This window comes from Callorhinus ursinus, unplaced genomic scaffold (assembly GCF_003265705.2).
Source record: "Callorhinus ursinus isolate GAN/ISIS: 27379988/994484 unplaced genomic scaffold, GSC_fseal_2.0 scaffold4, whole genome shotgun sequence".
NCBI classification, from domain to species: Eukaryota; Metazoa; Chordata; class Mammalia; order Carnivora; family Otariidae; genus Callorhinus; species Callorhinus ursinus.
The window spans coordinates 97891392-97914003 of NW_027397066.1; the positions used below are offsets into that span (position 1 = coordinate 97891392).

General features: G+C 36.7%; 1 protein-coding gene across 2 annotated transcripts in view; it reads left to right on the top strand.

Annotated features, from left to right (window-relative positions):
- Nucleotides 1-22612, top strand: part of LOC112826013 (bifunctional heparan sulfate N-deacetylase/N-sulfotransferase 3) — a 174819-nt gene that overhangs the window by 48122 nt on the left and 104085 nt on the right. For both annotated transcript variants that reach the window (XM_073892178.1, XM_025874091.2), the window contains exons 3-4: nucleotides 5823-5910; nucleotides 13883-14037. In XM_073892178.1, coding sequence (XP_073748279.1) covers nucleotides 5823-5910; nucleotides 13883-14037 — 243 coding nt within the window. The remainder of the gene's footprint in view (nucleotides 1-5822; nucleotides 5911-13882; nucleotides 14038-22612) is intronic.

Here is a 22612-nt window from a genome sequence, read left to right on the forward strand (position 1 = left end):
CAGGTCAAACAGTAGAGTTGGCCCCGGCCTTATTGTTCATTGTTTTCCTCTAAAGCTGTCTTCCTTCTAGTTATGCAAGATGCCTTCACTCTAATATTACGCCCAGTTAACTGTTTTCAGCAAGTTTTTGTATCTTCCTGGTCTGGGAACAGGTCTTCTGTAGAGAGCCTTCCTAGTTCTGCACCTGTGAGGAGGACACCAAGGTGCCAGCCCTATGGCACTTCCAGCCCTTCAGCACCCTGCAGCCCAGCTCCCCACCCAGCGGACAGAGGGACTGCTCTTTACTATGGACACCAGGGGGTAAACATTCCTGGTTGGGCTGGCTCTTCACTGACCAACCTAGTCTTCCCATCGCCCTCATACTTTTGGGTTTTGGAAACTAGGAGTGACAACCAATTAGTGAAAGTGATACGAAAAACCACCACTTACCCCTTTCTAGTGGATTTTGTCACCAACGGCTTCGTATGGCAGTGGTATCAGTGTTCAACGTTAGTATTCTTGTGTTTCTGTGGACAACAGAACCGGTGAGCTTTAAAATCCAAAATCCTTGCTTGAATCACTTCTTCAGCACTTAACCAGCTTTGTGACTAGGGGGAAGTCACTTAAACTATGTAAATCATGTCTCCTGTGTCCGAAGTGGGAATAATGATCTTTTACATTAAATGCCTGTGATACCAGAGCGTGCACATTTCTGTGGAGAGAGACACAAGATCCTGCAATTAGCTGCCCAGTTGTTTTCATTTACTTTAGGAGATACAGATATATTTGTATATTTATAACTAGTATTCAGCTGATTAAGAAAATGCTGACTCTAAAAATTCTGTGCTAAAACACTATTTTTGCCTATTGCTAGAAAAACACACCCAGCACTAAAATTTCTTCACCAGCTTTAATTTGGCTCACAACTCCTTTAGTTACCTTATAAAAGATAAAACAGGTCAAAATATCATCTGGGAAACACAGATAAGAAACACAAAGTTAGTAAACGTTCCCTCAAAGAATGTCACACATGTAATGAATACTAATGTGAATCTCCATTTTTTGCAGTTATTTTTAAATTTTGTCTTCAATTTACTTTAATTGATATATTCATTCTGTTAATGAAAGTTGGAGAAAGTCCAAAAATATATAAAAGCTCCCATTTTGCTCAGTTCTCAGAGCTCAGTTTCTTTAAATTAGATCTTCTTGGCCTTCAACTGGATTTTTTAATGCCTGCAAGTGCTTTTAGCTTTGTAGAATGAACCCTCAAAAAACTAAGCACGATAGCATATACATATTCAAAATTTGAAAAAATCATTTTGGAAATAGTCAAATTTTCATGTTAAACTATATTCATAGTTCAATTTCTTATAATTTTAACTGGATGTTATGTTCTCTTTTAATACTTTCATAGCATTTTCAAATTTGCTGAAAAATTGTTTTGTTTGCCAAAGAATAAGCAGAATTATTCTTATCCTCCTATCTCCTGCAGAACTGGCTACCACATTGTTATATAAATATGTATTGACACAGAGAGCAGTATTTATATTCTGCAAAAAATGTAAACAACCTAAATGTACAGGAGTAAGATGAAACGGTTAAATAAATTATAGGGCACCAATCTGATGCGGTATTCTGCACTCATTAACAAATTTGGTTTTGGAAGGTTAATGTGACAGGAGAAAGCTTCCTAATATACTATTAAATGACAAAGGTGGGGCGCCTGGGTGGCTGAGTCAGTTAAGCAGCTGCCTTCAGCTCAGGTCATGATCTCGGGGTTCTGGGATCGAGCCCTGCGTCAGGCTCCCTGCTCGGCGGGGAGTCTGCTTCTCCCTCTCCCTCTGCTGCTGCCCCTGCTTGTCTCTCCCTCTCTCATTTTCTCAAATAAGCAAATAAAATCTTTAAAAGATGGATAGATAGATGATAGGTAGGTAGATAGATAGATAGATAGATAGATAGATAGATAGATAGATGATAGATGGATGACAAGGCAAAATTTGAAACTATATTTTTAGCAATAATTGGCATAGTTCTAATTTTTACTTGATGGCTCTAATTTCACTTACCTATACCTATATAGATCTACATATAATTGGGTAGTTATTGGTAAAAGGGGGAAAGAATTCCATCATAATTATTAACTTATCTTGAGAGGTGGATTTATTAGTGATTTTGAGTTTTTAATTAGAAAAAGTAACGTGTTGTTTTAAAAATAATTACTAATGCATGGAATTATAAATTACCTTGCTATATATATAAAAAGTTTTGGAATAGTTAAAAATAAAAGTACCATTTTTCAATAATCAGACCATTCCTGACAGTAGAAATCTATGTTCTTAGGGTTCTTGGCCTGGAGGAGACCACTAAATGGTACCTCTGCAGGTGGTTGTGATTCTTTACCTTCTCCATGACCAAAGTACTCTGCACATCATAGAGGGTTTGCTTACCCAAAATGCCTGTGGTTTTCTGAATTTGGTATTAGAACATTGATTTCGCTTATTATGCTTAGATTTTTAGATATTATCACACCACTTTTGGCATGTTGCACATAAAGAATAAAGCAAAGTATCATTTATATCAGTTTTGTAATATTTTATTCATAGTAATAATAGACTATCTCAGTTTTAAATAGACTAATGTTGAATAAAATCATTCTAGCAATGAAGAGTTTAATGAAAAGGGTATCATCTAAGAATACCACTGAGTGCTCTAGCTTCTAGCACAAAAGCATATTTTGAAGAGAGGGAAGTAATGGATGAATACATAACATTGTTCTCATAGATACCCCCAAAATCTGGTTCACAAAAAAATATATAAAAGATAAGAAATATTACTGTTTACCTTAAGTATATAAAATATCATTTAGAAATAAATTTCCCTCCTCACCATATATAGGCATAATGTTAGTATCTACCATCTGTTTCAGTCTATCTTTTATGTGCTTCAGTGTTTGTTTCTACAATGTCAAATAAATGTGTAAAATGCCAACTCAAACCTGCATAATCAGGTCTTGTTCAATAATTTGAATCAATGTATTCTAGTTGATTTAGAGGTTAGTTCACAGGTACATTATTTAGCTTCTAAGACCTCAGAACGAGATAGGCTTGTTTGTTTTTTTCTTATCAAGTATTTTAAGTTTTAAAAGGCAATCAAGAGTCACAAAGCAAAGTTCAAGTTCAAGTTTAGTTGGGGATTTTATTTTCGAAGAGACAAAAAGAAAAACTTCCAACTGTAAAGCATCGAACACACAAGAAATTATTTTAAAATGGATTTCAAATCCATATTTTAACCATTGAATAAAGTGAGTAGAATGAATACATGAAGTGAGTAAGATGGATAAAGAAGAAGATAAGATCAAAAGGGAAGGAAGACCCAGCTAGCATGTTCAACTGGGGAGAAGTGAAAAAGAAGAAGGAGACTGTAGGTCAATAAAATGAGAAAAACGACTTTAAGTAAATGAGACAGAAGATATAATTGTCAGTAATATATTATATATATATATATAGGAGCGCCTGGGTGGCTCAGTAAGTTAAGCATCTGACTCTTGATTTTGGCTCAGGTCATGGTCTCAGGGTCATGCGATCAGCCCAGCTTCTGGTTCTGTACTCAGTGGGGAGTCTGCTTGAGATTCTCTCCCTCTTCTCCTCCCCGCCAATGTGCAGGAGCGTACTCGCACTCGCTCTCTCTCCCCCCTCCCCCAGTTCATGCTCTCTCTCTCTCAAGTAAATAAATCTTTTAAAATATATATACATATGTATATTATGATTGCTGATAATTATATCAACACCTAATATTTTATGCCACTTTTTAAAAAATGCTTATTAAGCCCTCCTGCATATATTACCTCTTTTATAATCCTCATCACAACTCTAGGAGTTAGATAATTGTCTCCACTCTAGCAAATGAAGGGAAAAGTTCAGAGAATATGAATTGTCTAACATCACTCACAATAACAACAACCATGTAAATAGTAGTGATAGTAACCGAAGCAATAATAGAGGAGCAGCAACTAGTAATTGTTGAGCACCTATTATGTGCCAGTCACGGTGCCAAGAGCACAGAAGTATGTCATCCTCACAATAGTGCTCTGAGATTATTATTATTATCCCTACTTTACATGTGATGCGTCTGAGGTTTGAAAATTTTAATAACATGCCCAATACTGAATAGGGGCAGATCTAGAATTCTAGCTGAGGCAATCTGACTCCCAAGTCCTAAATGCCTTCGCTGTAAGTCCCAGAGCTGGCACTTCAATCCATACCTTCCTATTCCATACCTTATGTTCCTTCCATAAGGACAAAAAGAGAAAGGCTCACACCTTACATCCAGGTGGCACCACTCCCCACCCCTTCACACAACAGGATTCTGGGTCCCACTATTTACTTTGTCACTGCTGAGCTGACCAAATTCTCCTTCCCCTGCCCAGCCCATGCCAAGGCCTTATGATGACAGAATCTAATTGCCATCCAATGACATTGCCATCATTAACCCTTTTGCTTTGATACTTAGGCATGGAAATCCACAAACAGACCTGTCTTCCATCTTTGAGCGCCCTCAGGACCCACATATTTCCCAGTTCAGTTGTGCAATCAAAGGAAGTTGTTCAAGTAAACAGAGTAGTCAGAGAAAAAAATTTAGATACCTAATTTTCAAAAACTTGTCATTGGTCAGATGAATTTAAATCTGAGATTCAAAAGTCCTCTTCCTCTGTTTTTACACAATAAGGAGAATCACTTATATGCACAGATAAGGCATACAATCATGGGGTAATCTCTGAATAAAAGGATATCTATTTATATCCCCCAAAAAAGATTGAAACCTTGAACATTATGGGGCAGGGCTTCTGGGTGTCAGCTTTGCTGCTAAAAAAAAGATTTTGTTGTGGGCCCAGCTATACTATGGAAAGGGGGGGAAAGAGTATCTAATATGGAATCTAGGAATCTGTATCCTTAATCCACGATTTACCTTAATCTACTTAATCTAATTTTATCTGTGAAAATGAGCAAGTCATCTCTCCTCAGTTTCCCTGTGTGTAAAAGAAGTGTTAACTAAGATGCTTTACAAATCTAACATTTAGTGTTACTTTCTGCCTAGTTGAAGTGGGTACTCAACTACCATAGTCTGTGTAGGGAGGATGGCAGGGACAGAAGGAATAGAAAAATAGGAATTTAAATGAGAAAGAAAAGAAGGAGAAGGAAAAAAGGAAGTCCATTAAAAATTCATAGCATGGTAAATACTTTATAAGATGTAACATTTAAAACCCTGTTTTAAAAGAGTTTTACTGTCAGAGTAGAGGTTTTTGTTTGTTTGTTTTTTAATGAAAGGCCAAATTAGAGATTTACTCTATCGTGATATCCTCTTTTGAAGAACAGTCACTATCTTGTGGGAATCTAAGACTCAAAGATTGAAGTCTTGGATTTTGAGGACCAAAGACATATCTGAGAAATAATAATGATTCTTTCAACATATATTCTTGCATAGTTTCACTTAAAGAGTGTCCTTCTTTTGACAGTTGGTGATCTATGTCCCTGAGAAGTGAAAGGAGATATATTTTATGTACTAGTTAATAATTCCTTTAATATATGCAGAATAAACTTTTCATGCAACTTCCTTTTTCTAGCTGAACTTTTTGCTGATTTATTGCAAGCTAAAGGATAAATATATGTATATGTTTGCGGAATCTTCAAAGCATCTCTCTAGTTGTAAAGTGGTAAAGACACTACTTTCCATCATTTTTACCCCTTACCTAGACACTAGTTTTACCCCTTGAATGCAAAAGGAAGATATCTTTTAAAACTTCTCAATGCCATTCTCTAACACAATACTCCAACTGTGTATTTCAGGCCCTGCTTGACACTCAGAACCTTTTGCGTGCACAAATCACAAATTTTACGTTCAACCTGGGATTTTCAGGAAAATTTTACCATACAGGTAAGAAAAAGGTTAATTATTCTCATAAGGCCTCTCTGACTACTCAAAAATTGTGACCCCTTCTCTTCATACCTTCTCACATTCCATGTCTCTCTCCATTTTTATTTTCTTCATATTACTCAATTCCACTTAATTAATATATCATTTTTTAACCTTTACAAAATGTTGATGGTTTGAAAGTTTACTCACCATGTTATAATGGCCTAATGGCCTTCCTTTTCTACTGAACTATAATTTACATAGATAAAAGTGCATAAGTAATAAGTGTAGTGCTCAGTGAATTTTCACAAGCCAGCATGCAGATCAAGAGAAAGAAGGGTACCAAATCCCCCCTGCAACCCACTTTGTGCTTCCTCATGGTCACTAGCCTCCCTCAAAAAAATCAACTATCCTGACTTCTAATATCACAAACTAGTTTGCATGGCTTTGAGATGTGTATAAAAGGAATCATACAGTATGGACTCTTCTATAGCCACATGTTTTGTTCAACATTACTCCGTTTTTACAGATATTATAGTTACATATAGTTGTATATATAGTTATATATATATATAGTTGTAATTCTTTCATTTTCACTACTTTATAGCATTCCATTGTTTAAATATACCAAAATTTCTTTATTCCATTCCTTTCCAATGTAGATGGTTGGGTTTTTTCCTAGTCTTTAGCTTTTTTTGAATAATCACGTTAAGAACATTTTTGTACCTGTCCTTCATAGGACATAACTATTCTTTTCTGTTGACTGTCAACTAAAACTAGAATTTTTAGTTATATAGCACACTTATGGCCAACTTTAGTAGGAAAATGCCAGTTTTTCAAAAATGGTTGTATCAATTTACATTCCCAACATTATATGAGTTTTCCTGTTCTTCCACATTCTCACTAACATTTCGTATTATTTGTCTTTTTAATTTTAGCCTTTCTGGTGAGCATGTAAAGATATGTTATGGTTTTAATGTACATTTCTCTTATGAGCAGTGAAATTGAGCTTATTTCATGTATTTATTGGCTATTTGGGTATCTTCTTTTGTGAACTATCTGAGATTTTTTTTTCCTATAGGGTTGTATGCTTTTACTTATCGATTTGTAGAAATTCTTTATATATTCTTTTTTCTTTTTTTTCTTTATACATTCTTAATGAGCCTTTTGTCAGTTATATGTGTTGCAAATACTTTCTCCTATTGTGTGGGTTGTATTTTCATACTCCTAATGGTGTTTTTTGATGACCAAAAATACTTCATGTAGTCCAGTTCAACTTTTTGTTCCTTTAGTGGTCACCTTTTTGTGTCTTTTTAAAGACATCTTTGAATACTATAAGATCCTAAAAAATATGTTCCTACATTCTTTAAAACTTATAAATCTGAAATCCATCTGGAATTGATTTTTGTGTATGTGTGAGATACAGGTCAAGATATCTTCTTTTTGCTATAAAAATATCTAATTGGCATCAAGTACTGAAATGACCTTCCTTTTCCCACTGCACCCTAGTATCATCGTTGACATATATAACCATATATGTCAACTCTAGACTCTCCTGTTCCTTAGATCTATTTGTCTACGTCACACTATCTTATTTACTGTAACTTTATAATTAATATTAATATCTGCTAGTGTAAGTTCTCCAATTTTGCTCATCTTCTTCAAGATTGCCTTGGAAATTCTTGGCCCTTTGCATTTTCATATAAATTTCAGCTTACCAGTATCCACAAAGAAACATGCTAGTATTTTGATTAAGATTGCATTAAATCTATTAATTTGAGGGAGAGAGGCCATCCTAAATATTGAGCCATCCAATCATTGAGCACATTTAGGTCATTTTTAATTACACTTCATAAAACTTTCCTGGTTTCAGATTTATTCTTTGGTGCAGTTTTTTGATGCAATAGCAGATAGTGTCTTGTTTTTATTTCATTTTCCATTTTTTTGTTGGTGGTATGTAAAAATACAATTGATTTTGTGTACTGATCTTGTATATAGCAATCTTGCTATGTTCACTTATTATTTCTATAGTTTGTAGACTATTTTTGGATTTCCTACCAATACATCATGTAATTTTTGGATAATTAAAAATTGTCCTTCCTCCTTTCTGAGCCTTACAATTTTTTTTTCCTTCCCTATTACACTAGCTTAGATCTCCAGTACAAAATTAAAGTAGTCACGGTGACACTCGTGTCTTTTTCTGGACCTCAGTGGAAATCTTTCAGTAGATTTTTTCCTATTCTCAAGGGGAATTCTTTCAATAGACTATTTTGTAGACACTCTTTTTTTTAAGACTTTTATTTATTCATTTGAGAGTGAGAGCACACATGGGCAGGGGGAGGCAGAGTGAGAGGGAGAGCAGACTTCCCACTGAGCCAGAGATCATGACCTGAGCCAAAGGCAGACGCTTAACCATGTAAGCCATCCAGGTGCCCCAGACCCTCTTTTATTAGCTTAAGGAAGCTCCCTTCCATTCCTAGATGACTAAGAGTTTTGTCATGAATGGGTGTTGAATGCACTTTATCTTTAAATTATTTATCTGTTGGCTCTCTTCCCTTACTAAAATGAACACTCCATGAAGGCTTCACTATTGTAACACCAGCAACTAGGACAGTGGCTATTGAAAATGAATTAATGAACAAATGACTGAGTGAAAATAAAATCACTTTTATTTTAACTCTTCATATTTTATGAAACAAGGCCAGAGAATAAAATTTGACCATGTTGCATTATGAAAGAAAATCACTCTAAATATGAAGAATAATTAGAGGGGCGCCCGGGTGGCTCCGTCATTAGGTATCTGCCTTCGGCTCAGGTCATGATCCCCGGGTCCTGGAATCGAGCCCCACATCGGGCTCCCTGCTCTGCGGGAAGCCTGCTTCTCCCTTTCCCAGTCCTGCTGCTTGTGTTCCCTCTCTTGCTATGTCTCTCTCTGTCAAATAAGTAAATAAAATATTTTATAAAAAAAAGAATAATTAGAAACATTCTTTCCCAGACATAATAGAAATAGGAGAAAACACTTCTGGCAACTTATTTTTTGCCCAATGCTAAATGCTAAAGAGTGACTCTAGCCCATTGCTCTCCTTCCTTTTTGTTTCTGAAAGATTTGTCCTCTTTCCTTACTTGGGCACTTCCCACAGCTAACAGTAAGAATGTCCACTACCTAAGCCAAGGAAAGAACACAGAACAAAGCCAAGGCTTGAAGGGATCTTATCTGCGTATGATATGAAAGCTTCTACAAAAACTTAGCTAGGGTTATCTAAAGCTAATACAATCATTTTTTTAGTGGGAACAGATGTAAGATTTAATACTCTGAATCTTTCAAAGTGAGAAATTGTAAAGTTTAATTGAATTGCATTGTCTTCCTTTCTAAATGAGTAATTCCTTTTCCTATTAAAAATTCTATTTTATTCAATCTTGAAGGGAAGGAGAAAAATAGCACTATCATAATAGTAAGACTTTCTTTCCAGAGAGCGTTCCATCTTGTTTGATATATTTTAGTTTTTGAAGGGTTTGTGCATTTTTGAAACATAAAGAGATGAAGGAAATAAATTCATAGTTCCCTTTTAGTGAGCAACACCTTATTGTAGGAACTTAGCTAAGCACTTTTCATGCACCTTTTCAATGAAGCCTAGGAGTTAAAGAATATGTTACCTTGTTTTCTAGATAAGAATGTAGAAACTGGAGTGCCTGGGCAGCTCAGTCATTAAGTGTCTGCCTTTGGCTCAGGTCATGATTCCAGGGTCCTGGGATCGAGCCCCACATCAGGCTCCCTGCTTATAGAGCCTACTTCTCCCTCTCCCTCTGCCTGCCGCTCCCCCTGCTTCTGCTCTCTCTCTACCTCTCTGTCAAATAAAAAATAAAATCTTTAAAAAAGAAAGAATGTAGAAACTGAGAGGAGCCCAAGGTCATATAGCTAGTTAAGTGTCAAAAATAGTCTTAACTTTAGGTCAGGGAGAGCCCAAGTCCTATGTGTTAGCTAAATTGGATTTTTATTGCTTAATTGGCAATCCTTGATAAAGGAAGCTGAATGGCAAAGGGTTCCTTCCTCTTATCTATAGGTTCCTTAGGTATGTATATTTCCCCAAATCATGGAGAACCAACAGTATTGGTAAATTCTAACTAAATCACAGAATTAATTAACAGTGTGAAGAGCAATGTTATATAGAATTAGTAAATGATGATCTTATTTCTAAATTCCAAATTTGGTCAGTTAATGATAGTTAAGGGCCGTGAATTTGCAGTTGTTTAATCTGGGTTAGAATTTATAGGTTGGAGAATAAAATTTGACCATGTTGTGTTGTGAAAGAAAAACACTGTAAATACTAAGAATAATTAAAAGCTTTCTTTCCCAAACATAATAGAAATATAAGAAAATACTCCTGGCAACTCAACTTTTTGTCCAATTCTGAAAGCTAAACAATGACTCTAGCCAGTTGCTGTGTTTCCTTGTTGTTTCTGAAAGATTCCTCCTCTTTCCTTACTTGAGCACCTCCCACAACTCAAAATAAAAATTCCCAGTAAGAAACGAGGTTCTGTTCCAACCTTGTTAGTGACACGGGACAAATTATTTCACCTTTCCAAATATCAGTTTCCTTATTTGAAGAATAGAGTTAGCAGTGGTCCTTATCTCATAGGGTTTTAGTGAGAGTTAAATGAGATGATGCTTATAAAATAGTTAACACAATGCTTGACAAAAGGCAGAATGTCAGTCAATGATGATTTTCAATATTATGGTAGGAAAAACAGAAGATAAAATACTGTAGAGACATAAGTTATTTAAGTAGATACCTAATAAAATAATTTGCAATAACTTTATAAGATCTCAGTGTAGTTTTGTAACAACTTAAAATTGAGGAATTTGACTTCTAGTTCTCCCTTCCTCCAGTTCTAACAAAGTCAGGAGATAAAAGGGTGGCAAGTACCCACGGCCAACCACAGCTATGTTTCAACTGCTTTTTATCATTATGTTTAAAGTAATAAGCAATAGACACTTGTTCTCAATATAATTAATTCTGATGGAAAACCTCCCCAAAGTAGGATCAAATGAAATCAGATCAGAAATAGTTATAAAGAAAAAGGAAAAGGTACACATTTATGCCTACTATGAATCTATATAAAGAGGGCAAACATCATTTGTCTAATTCCTGTGGGATTCAAATATATGAATATTTTAATAGCAGATTTCACCATGATATTCAGCAAAGGAAAACAAATGCCTGAGCTATCCTTTCAAAGCTACCTTTCCACTGTCCTGATATAGAAACTTTGGGTAAAGTCCAACTAGAAAAATGAACAAAAGAGGAATGAGAAGATGCAGGGAAAGATAAAAGTTATAGGGGGCAGAGGATAGAGATTTAAAGGAGTAGACGGGTGACTTTTCATAATCTAGGAAATCTCATCTCTACCCACATTCAGTTTATCCAGAGGAGTGGAAGGTGGGAATGCGCTGATTACTGGGAAACCCCAAGAGACTTATGCCTCTTTTCAAAGGAAAGTAAAACTGCAATAAGTAACTGATGGTAATCTTAACTAATATGGTATCCTCAGGATATACAAAATGTTAAGAAAGAGGAGAGCCTCTTGGATGTAAGTAGAGAAGTTTAATTGTGGGGAAACTAGATTAAATCATCCTTATGTCAAAAAAACCATATATGTAAGCATCACCAGTCAATGTAACAAATGTTTCTTCACCATGGCCACCATATTTATCACCTAAAAGGTAGCAGGACCCAAGACCCTGCAATGATTGGGGTCATCAGAGATTCTAAATCCTGAATCCATATATTCCTATTCCTTTGCTTTCCTCTCTAGAAGTTTTCCCTGAACTGTAAAATAATCACTCAGAAGCCCCAAGAAGGCTTTTGCTGGTGACTCACTAATCAAACCAGTCAGTTAATAAGATGGTGCGGTCAGTTCTTGAACACAGTGTCCCATCTGCCACATAACACCCAGGTGAGACATCCCACCACACCGTCATGCAGTATTATCATGGAAAAAAATAAAACTCAAGGAGACCCACAAAAGAAGCAAGGAGAACAAGAGTAGGAAACATAAAAAGAAAGGAAAAAGGCATTTTAGATTACCTAATATGTGCCAGGATTATAGTGCCACTTCCTCCCCAAAAGAATAAAATAGGTATTGCTATCCATCTTTTACCTACATAAATACAGACACTAAAGGGGTTATGGGACTTGCCCACAATCACACAATTCAAGTGTGTCGGGAGCTACAAATAAACTAAAAACTTCTAACTCTAAAGGCTCTCCTTGTTCCACAATATTATGGTAACATGAATGTGTGATGAAGAGGAAAATATTAAGGAACTAAAACAGATTAAATTTAAAGGTGCCCTTTATATATAAAGAAAAAAGTTTCTTCATATCAGCAGAGTATTTAACCATATAAAAGTGAAATTAAAATCTGTCCTTTTGAAGAATTATGTGATTCCACTCATTCTACATTATGCTGCCTTACGCTATGCTTTTATCTTTGGTAAGTCACTTTCACTGCCCAGTAAACCATAGGAATCTGATTCTTTTCCTGCCAGTGGGCTCTGCCTTCCTTCTCTTGGGAAAATGAAAAGAAGAGCACTAGTAACAGGCACTGGGCTTAATTAGCTGGGTGAGGGGAGCAGTCTGCCCTCCATCGTTAGCCTATAGGGCACTATTGAAACCAGTCATATCAGAAAAATGAAATTTTTTCAAGATTTTATTTATTTATTTTTCAGAGAGAAAGCACAAACAGGGGGAGCGGCAGGCGCAAAGGAGAAGCAGGCTCCCCGCCGAGCAAGGAGCCCGATGTGGGACTCGATCCCAGGACCCTGGGATCATGACCCGAGCCAAAGGCAGATGCTTAACTGACTGAGTCCCCAGAAAAATGAAATTTTTGAAAATATGAGAGAACATTTTCTCCACACAGAGGGAACATCATTTGAAGAACCTACTATTCTATATTCTAGGAGCTTGTTAGATTCAGTGTTGTGGCTGAAATTTAAGTGTGGTTGCCTAACTTTGTGATGATTAATAACATCTTATGATATGACAGGATAGTAGTGAGGCACCCTCTACTGCTCTCATTTCATGCTTTAGTAAAGAAGCCGAGACAGTCCTATCCCCCCTCAAGTTAAGAAAATTGAGGAATTTCCCACACTCAACTAAACTGCAGGTCAGGGAAAATGGAGGAAATAAAACATGCCCAAATAGGAAAAATAAGAATGACAACAGGGCTGACTCTCAAGGAAATAGGAGTTTCTTGATGGAAAATCTGCTTCCAGGAACGTGAGAGAAAGAACAAGCATGAGAAACATGTGTACCACCAAGGAGCTGCTCGTCTTGTTTTACTATGACTTTACCACTTCTCAGCCTCTTTCATCCTTTCTCCTTTCTTCCCTTCAGTTTTCTCTAATTTTCCAAATAACAATTCCTACATTTCCTTTGTTCCTCCTTGTTTATGCCTTAGTTTTCACTAAATATGGAGTAACTTCTTCTCAGAGCTAATGATGAACCCAAATAAATTATGGAATTATTTTATTGTGACTGTGGTGTCACAACCCATGTCAGAATGACCTGCTGCTGGAGATCTGCCACTCATTTCTTTATTCACATTCCCTTGATTCCATTTTCTGCTTATCTCCCCATTCTCTCTAAACTACAGCTTATACAAAGACACTAAAAGAGTTCTAATGTCCTTGGGAATGGTTGCATATTTCCGTTTTGCAGTAATTTTATACCTATGTCTCATGTTGAAAAACTTTTAAAAGAGTTTTGTCACAGTCTCTGGTTGTTCCCCGAGTAATGGGTTTTTCTTTGCTACACTTCATGTTCAAAGCCTTCTATGTATCAAAGAAAGTATAAATGGTGTCTTCTAAATACATATATGCGAGTACATAATTGGATAGATGATGGATGGATGGATGGATGGATGGATGGATGGATGGATGGATGGGCAGACAATCATTGTAACTGGAATTAACAACCTTTTTCCCCTGAAGGAACGGAAGAGGAAGATGAAGGGGATGACCATCTTCTGGGGTCTGTGGATGAGTTTTGGTGGTTTCCTCATATGTGGAGCCATATGCAACCCCACCTCTTCCATAATGAGTCATCTTTGGTGGAGCAGATGATTCTCAACAAAAAATTTGCCTTAGTAAGTAACTCACTTTGAATATTACATTGAGCAAGTGTACACTGGCACTAGAACAACTTGGTATTGCAGCCTTTCAGGATGTGACTTTTGAATTTGTATTGCATGCTCAGTACTATGCCTAATGCTTTGAGGGTCTAATTTAAGAAAAAAATTCACAGGGATGGAGTTAGGATGGTGGAGAAGTAGGAGACCCTAACTTTGCCTGGTCCCTCGAATACAGCTAGGTCATTATCAAATCATTCTTAACACCTGCAAAATCAATCAGAGATCTGAGAAAAGAAATGCTGCAATTCTATGAGTAGAAAGGCGACCACTCTATGGAAGGCAGGAGGTGCAGAGACTCGAATCTGGGGTGATATATCTGAGGATATGGCGGAGGGGAAGGAGCCTGCTTAAGGAGGCTACCACAAGGTATTGTAAGCAGCGGAACACAAAATTGAAACTTTTAGAAGTCTGCTACAGTGAGGGATGTCCTGGGCTTAAAGGTGCTCAGGAGGTAACGCGGCGTGGAATCCCAGGTGTGACAGCATGGTCTCAGGATCCCTGGGGTCACAAGAAGAACGGGGGTGCCTGGGTGCAGCAGAGTTCCCAGGCACAGGAGTGGGGAAGCAGCTGAGAACAGTGAGTCGAGGTGCCAGCCCTCTGCTTGGTGTTGCCATAAACTGCAAACCGCTGCACAGTCGTGTGACCGCTTTCCTGACAGTGGTCCAGCAAAAGGCAGAAGCGTGGCAAGACCCTCTCCCTCCCTGGGGAGGAACAGTGCAGGTCCACACTGCAGGAGTCCTTAAAATTTAGAGTTTTGAAATTCAGTCATGTGCCTGAGATAAAAACGCTTGGTCACAGGCTGGGTGAACACAGAGTTCAGAAACCAGGGAGACAAGAGTGATTGACTGCTTTTCTTTGAGGGCTCACTGAAGAGCGGGGGGCACGAATTTTCAGCTCCCGGGCTAGAGAGCAGGGCACAGTCCTATTCATCCCACCCATCAGTGCTGAAAGCCTTCAGGGAACAAAACAGCACCACAGTGGAATCCGGAGTTGCTTACAGCCCAGCCTCCTAGCAAGAGAGGCACATGTGCAAGAGGGCAAGTGCACCTGAGAATCTGTGCAAAAGGCCCCTCCCCCAGAAGACCAGCAGGAACAATTGGCTCATACCAAGCTTACTGATCATAGAGGGCTGCAAAGCTTCAGCTCTTGGGGAAAACAGTATATAGCATTTTTTTTATTATTATTTATTATTCTTTAGTCTTTCAGTATCATTTTTTCAGTTAGTCTTATTTTTCAATTAATTTTTTATTCTTTCATAATTTTTATTTTTATATATATGGTATATATGTATATTATTTTTGTTTCCTTTCATTGTATTTTATTTTATTTTTGTATATATATAAGCTTTCTTTCTTTCTTATTTTGGGATCTCATTTCTTTTAACAAGCAGACCAAAACACACCCAGTCTAGTTCTTTGCTTTGTTTTGTTTCTTGTTTTTTTCTTGTTTTGTTTTGTTTTTGTTTTTTTCTGGTTTGTTTTTTATCTGTTGTTGTTATTATTGTTTTTTCTCTTTCTTCTTTTATTCTTTTCTAGACAAAATGACGAGCTAGAGAAATTCACCCCCAAAAGAAAGAACAGGAGGTAGTACTCACTGCAAGGGATTCAATCAATATGGATATAAGTAAGATGTCTGAACTAGAGTTTAAAACAATGATTATAAAGATACTAGCTGGGCTTGAGAAAAGCATAGAAGACACTAGAGAATCCCTTGCTGTAGAAATAAAAGAACTAAAATGTAGTCAGGCCGAAATTAAACATGCTGTTACTGAGATGCAGTCCCAAATGGAGGATATAAAAACAAAGATGAATGAGGCAGAAGAGCGAGTCAATGATATAGAAGATAAAATGATGGAAAATAAGGAAGCTGAAAAGAAGACAGAAAACTACTGGATCATGAAGGGAGACTTAGAGAACTCACTGATCCCATAAAGCGAAATAATATCTGGGTAATAGGGATCCCAGAAGATGAGGTGCAGGAGAGGGAGGTAGAAGGTGATAGCAGCAATGTCCACAATAGCCAAAATATGGAAAGAGCCCAGATGTCCATCGACAGATGAATGAATAAAGAATATATATATATATATATATATATATAATGGAATATTACTCAGCCATCAAAAAGAATGAAATCTTGCCATTTCCAATGACATGGATGGAGCAACAGTGTATTATGCTAAGCGAAATAAGTCAGAGAAAGACAAATACCATATGATTTCACTCATATGTAGAATTTAAGAAACAAAACAGATGAACAGAGGGGAAAGGAAGGGAAAATAAAATAAGATGGAAATAGAAAGGAGGGCAAACCATAAGAGATGCTGAACGCTAGGAGACAAACTGAGGGTTGCTGGCAGGGAGGTGGGTGGGGGAAGGGGTGATTGGGTGATGGGCATTAAGGAGGATACTTGATCTCATGAGCCCTGGGTGTTGTATGCAACTGATGAATCACTAAACTCTATCCCTGAAAGTAATATTATAGTACATGTTAACTAAATGGAATTTAAATAAAGAATTTAAAAAAGAAAACTTCACAAGACATTCACTAGACTTACCTAGATGGCAGTTTAGTCAGAGCTCATAAGACATGACTTCCTCTCTGGAAGGAGCTTCTTGCTATACCAGGAAGGCAAAATATGCACATAAAACATCCTCCAACAAAATGACCTGGTGCTAAACTGTACAGATATAAAACCCCACAGTTCAGAGAAATAAGTGTCACAGGGAGTGGCCAGGAAAATGTACTTATGGAAATAGGATTTTAGGAACACCTAAAATAAGGATAAGATTTACACGTCAGTAAGAACTGGAGTGCGATGAGGATGAGGGAAAAGACCAGGTAGGAGACCACAATGTGGGGACAAGGTAATGAAGACTCGAGCCAGGAAGGTAATAGAAATGAGAAGAAAACCATTTAAACACATTGCAAACACATATGTTATAGTGATGAAACATTCATGTGACTGATAACGCTGTTTTATACTGAAGGGTTTCTGATTCCTGACAGGGAAATTTACAGTAAAGGTCCTAGTAAGTACAATATTCAAGAAAATGTACTTGTAATCAGCAGGGATGTTATATGGTGATTCACAAGCCAATACAGCATTGTTTCTTTTTTTTTTTTAAGATTTTATTTATTTATTTATTTATTTGACAGAGAGAGAGATAGCAAGAGCAGGAACATAAGCAGGGGGAGTGGGAGAGGGAGAAACAGGCTTCCCGCCAAGCAGGGAGCCCGATTTGGGGCTCGATCCCAGGACCCTGGGATCATGACCTGAGCCGAAGGCAGACACTTAACGGCTGAGCCACCCAGGCGCTCCAGCATTTATGTTTCTATGAATAATACTAATGGGTACACAAACACATGGGAGGACTCCAGACAGGCAGTTGTCTATTTACCCAGCATTCTCCCACCCTGGGCAGGGAGTGCCTTGGGGCAGGAACTATATTCTGTTCATCACAGTATGGCAGTTTCTATATCATGAAGGTACTCAATAAGTATTTGTAGCATAAATGATCAAGGCAACAGAAATACCACTCAAAAAGGACTTGAAATGTAATATATTTTATTTATTATAGCCTTTTTTCTTATTTGCAAACCATAAGGCTGCTATTACAGTGTTCATAAGTTATTTGTGAATAATTCTAATACCAACAAATCATGTTTCTAAGAAAATCCTACTAATTGTAGACTTAGCCCAGTGTGCAAAATGAATTAAAAAACACAACACTGGTTAATTTAAGTATGATTTTGAAAAACTCTAAAATATAATTGCTCCCTTGACAAACAGAAAATGTTTTACCAGAGATTTAAGGTCCTGACCCCATAACTAGAAATGATTGATTTGAAATATAACAGTTCAACTTCGAGGTTTCCCCACACAGATACCTTTCTCAACATTATAGTCCTTAAACATTATAGTTCCCTGTATTATATGTTCTTCCACATTATACTTCTATTTATCACATACCTGTCCTTAACATATTTCACCCTAAAATGGCATAAGAGATTGTGGTTGTCAATCTGTGGTAAGAAGAGTAAGGGTTATGTCTCCCTAGGCCAGCCACCTGGCCATATAACTTAGCTTTTTGGTTACTCAGCATTTCAGAGTACTGGACTCACTTATCATGGAGTCATATTCTATATAAACTGCCAGAGCCAAGATGTTTGGGTAATCAATCCCCATGATACCTTACTTAAATGTGTACAAGAAAAGGTTAGAATTTATAAAATATATTTTTTTCTTGAGGATATGGAAGACCAAACACTTTACGGATAGCATTAGGAGCCCATACTTGTCTTTGAACTTCAGTGACTGCCTAAAACAGATATGCACTTTCAAGTGCACCATGGCCATGCATTGACATTTTGTCAAGAAGATGAGAATAGTCCTCCATACCAATATTGTGAAAATGTTCTGAAAGAATTTTCAAACTCTTGTGAGATGAAGAGCCTCCTTTTCCCCTCACGGATTATAAACAGAAATGGTAAACAGCATGTAAGAGTGTGTAAACATTGTCTCAATTTTTAATGGAGAGCACTAAAAACTCTATCTCAACACAGCAAACATTAATTTTGTCATCTTCAGAAGTCTAAGACTAGCTAACATAAGCAACATTAATCAGCAAGAAAGGATGTGAAGAAGAAAATTACTTTGTATTTTCTTCTTTAATCTGTGGAGAGAGAAAGGAATTTGTGAAAGAAGAAAATCCATAAATAAAGTGAAAGAAAGTCCTAATAAAAAATTAAAAACTGGGAAGTAAGCAGGGAGGTTTTTGTTGTTTGTTGTTGTTTTTGGTTGCTTTTCAAAAGAAAACAGCTTATCAAGGCAGATTTGATGAACGACATGACATTCATTGCTATCTATATTCCTCTGCCACTAAAAAAGTATCTAGATAATAGGTATTCTATTATTACTTGAATGAATGAATCAATGAATACTATATACTTAAAACAAATGTAAATACTTAAAGTATACATAGTAAGAACAGACATCCGCAGGAATTTCACACAGCTTTTTAGAATTCTCAACTAAAAAGCATCATGAATTGAAAGAATAATTCAAACACATGGGAGGACTCCAGACAGGCAGTTGTCTATTTACCCAAACTGAAATTTGGCCATTCTCACTCCTCACTCAAGTGCCAGGCAAAGGACATTTTCTTTGAAATGTCATTCCTAACTACAGGTTGACAACCCAAATTATGGTCCTCAAGGCATAGAGAACAGTCACAGAGGGTCTTCAGAAATAAGGCCAAATGTGTTCTTTAATGTTAATCAAATATAGGACCCATGGATTTCTTTTTGTCAGGAAAGGACAGACAAGAAAAATTACTAAATCCAGGACCAGTCCCTCCCAGCCATAACCACGTGAAAGAATATGCATGTAAAGCGATTGTGAGCAATGATTAGAACCTAACAAACAGTAGATAGCAGCTGTTGTTTTTATCATCATAATATATTCAGCATCAGAAAATTGCCATCTTCAATTTTTGCCTAGGCTCCTCAGGTGTTTAGAGTGACAGGTAAGAGCAACAAAAATCCTCAAGGTTAAAAGCTTATTCTCTATTGTGATGACATTTGGTTCATGTGAATTCTATACATCTTCTAAACAAATGTTAACTCTTTTACTTCCCATTAAAGGCATTAGGGTTACAAAGCTGCCTTGCTGTTAAATGTAAAGCGATAAGGAGGAAAGGGTTTTAGTTTTTTATATATTCTGTATTATTTCCTTTAATTCTTCTAACAACCTTGAATTATAGGTATATTTATTCTCACTTTATAGATAAGGAAACTGAAAATCAGAGAAGTACAGTGACTCACTCAGGATTATAAAGCTCACTAGGGGTAGAATGAAGCCCAGAAATCCAGGTCTTCTAAAACTGTATGAATTCTAACACACCCCTTACCCCCAGGCTTTCTCACTAGTCTGTCAACCCAATTCAAAGGAGTAAATCTAGATTTCCCTTCTGCCTGGTAATCCAAAGGAATATTTGGTAATTCTGATAACATAAGAGAAATTGAGAACTAGAGGTGGGTCTCCTAAGGCAACTTTTCCCTGAGGTTCCCTAAGATCCGCAGAGTTTCTAAAATGTTGGGAAAGGAGACAAACAACTAAATCTGAGGACCTTTCCACATGAATGAGTATCTTTTGTCACGGATAGAGAGGCTACTTTAATTCAATGGAAACTATTCTGGAGGAAATTTTGCCTCAACTCTCAACTCACTGGATGAAAAAAGCAAAAGCTTAACCTGTGCTAATAATAGCGCATGTCTAAATTAGGTAACATCCTGCTTTTCTCCAGCAGCTTGGAGGCTCTGAATTTTAACATGAGCAGGAATGTTTCTCCCAGGGAACTGAAAGAACATACAAAGAAGCAATGTGTTGCTCTGGGAGCAACTGGGTATTCAAACAGGATCGGGAGCTCAGGGATGAAATTCAACATTCAAATGAGTGATTGAATTAGAAAACATTCATTTTTCCAACTAAGAGAATCTGAGACTATGACGTAAAACTCTTTTGTTTGAGCATTCTCTATCACCACCTATATAGCCAAACTCCTGTTATTTTCATTGAGTTTTAGCAAATGCATCTGATCTATTATCCTTTTGCACAATGTGGACACTTCTGTCTCACAAGGGAATTTGATGTCCATTTTAATTTAGCTTTGAAAGCTCTGTCTAATAGCTTATTATGGAAGGTCAAGTAAATCCTTTAAGCAAACTTGCATTTGATGGTTACAGCCAGCAGGAAATACAGCTTTAGAGGCTGATAAGAAAATATTTTTAGTTATCAAATATGAGCTAATTCAGGTATTAAAATGAAATGTTCACAAGTGTGGGTTTTTTGAAAGGTACTATATCTGAGGCAAGGATTAATTGTAACATTTGTTAATAACCTACAACACAGTTTGAAATATCTATTGTATAGCTTTTAAAACTGGACAAAATTTCATTCAATAAGTAAATAACTTATTGCTTTTAAGCCTCAAAAAATCATCAAGACATATACTCTCAATTGAAGAATTAGATCTAACATTTTTGGTAAGTTATGGTGGGTTAATTTTAATGATACAATAATCAGTAGAAATTTTCACCATAGAACTCATTGCCAATATCAGATAATACTTAACACTGTTACAGACAATAGTATTAAAATTAGTAGTAGTAGAACAATGTTTCTGATCCTGAAAACATAAAATCTTGCTGAGGATTGTACTTTTTTACTGCATTATCATTATTCCGTCAAATGGTGTCCTTTGCCCCCCCTTCTTTTCCAAGTTCAGCAGAACTGCTAATTCACATTAGCTGCAATGTCTATTGTCAAGTGAGCAACTTTTTAGATTAGTGAGCACATTAACTTTTCTAATATGGAAATAAAGATAATAGTATCAAAATGTAATTTAAAATATATTGAAAGACTTGCTGACTTAAAGAATATATGATAATCTTTTAATTAGTTTGCTTGCCAGCTAGAAAATGAATGAATTCCATCATTTTCACTTCAGTGAAGCACTCTACAAAAAGACACATAAGGTTTTTATTTTATCGATATTGAAAACAAAGCACAATTCTAGTGGTCCGAATAGGAACAGAGTTCAAATCAGGATGTAGAAGTCTACCCTGAGCTGGTAAACCACTTCTGGAGTTATCCAAGTAGCACAGTTTAAGAAAGACACTAGCCATTTCTCAGGGCATGATGACCAATAAGGTGAAGTCTATAATTTACTTCATAAAAAAGAACTTGGTAAGGACAAGAGACAGAAGAGGAGAACAAGGGATATATTATCAGGACTAATATTCAACGTAAAAGTTCTAATATGGTCATGCCAGTTGATTCCAATGTTGAAATGTGTCAGTGCTACTACCCTTACCCCCCGCTAACCTCACACCCTCCCCTAGGATGTCCCAAACCTGCCAACTGCTCAGCAACTAAAGGGGCCTGGCTCCAAGTCGCCAGCATCCCTCTCCAGCTCTATGGCAGGCAACAGTTCTGAGTGATCAGTTGCAGAGAATGCTGGCTGGTAAATATTTTGAATATTACCCCCTGAATATAATCAGTTGTATGATTTACAAGGAACTTGAATGAGTGTACTCAGAAGGTAAGCTATAGAAGAGGGAATCCTACACATTCAAGTAGAGTTGTTCTTCTAATCTAGGTAGTTGTGTACAAAGAATGGTGATTGACACCTAGTAAGTGTTCAACGTTTGGTAGATGAAAATATAAATAAATATTCTTCTGGATCTTAAGATTTTATCATTATTGTTTAAAAATGTAGGTTTTATTATTATTTGGGTATGGTGAGATCATCAGCTCAGGAGAAGACTGCCTTTGAAAAGATAGCTTGATATTCACAGTTCCCAAAGAGGAGAGAGCACACCACACCATCCAAGGCCCCATGGGATAGCACTAGAGTCAATCAAGAAACAGAGTAAGGGGAATGAGCCTTTACTGTGGTTTCTACAGGAGAGGCAAGACAAGGCAGGGTAAACAGGTTTAGGATTGGCTGGTTGGATGATAATTTCAGCA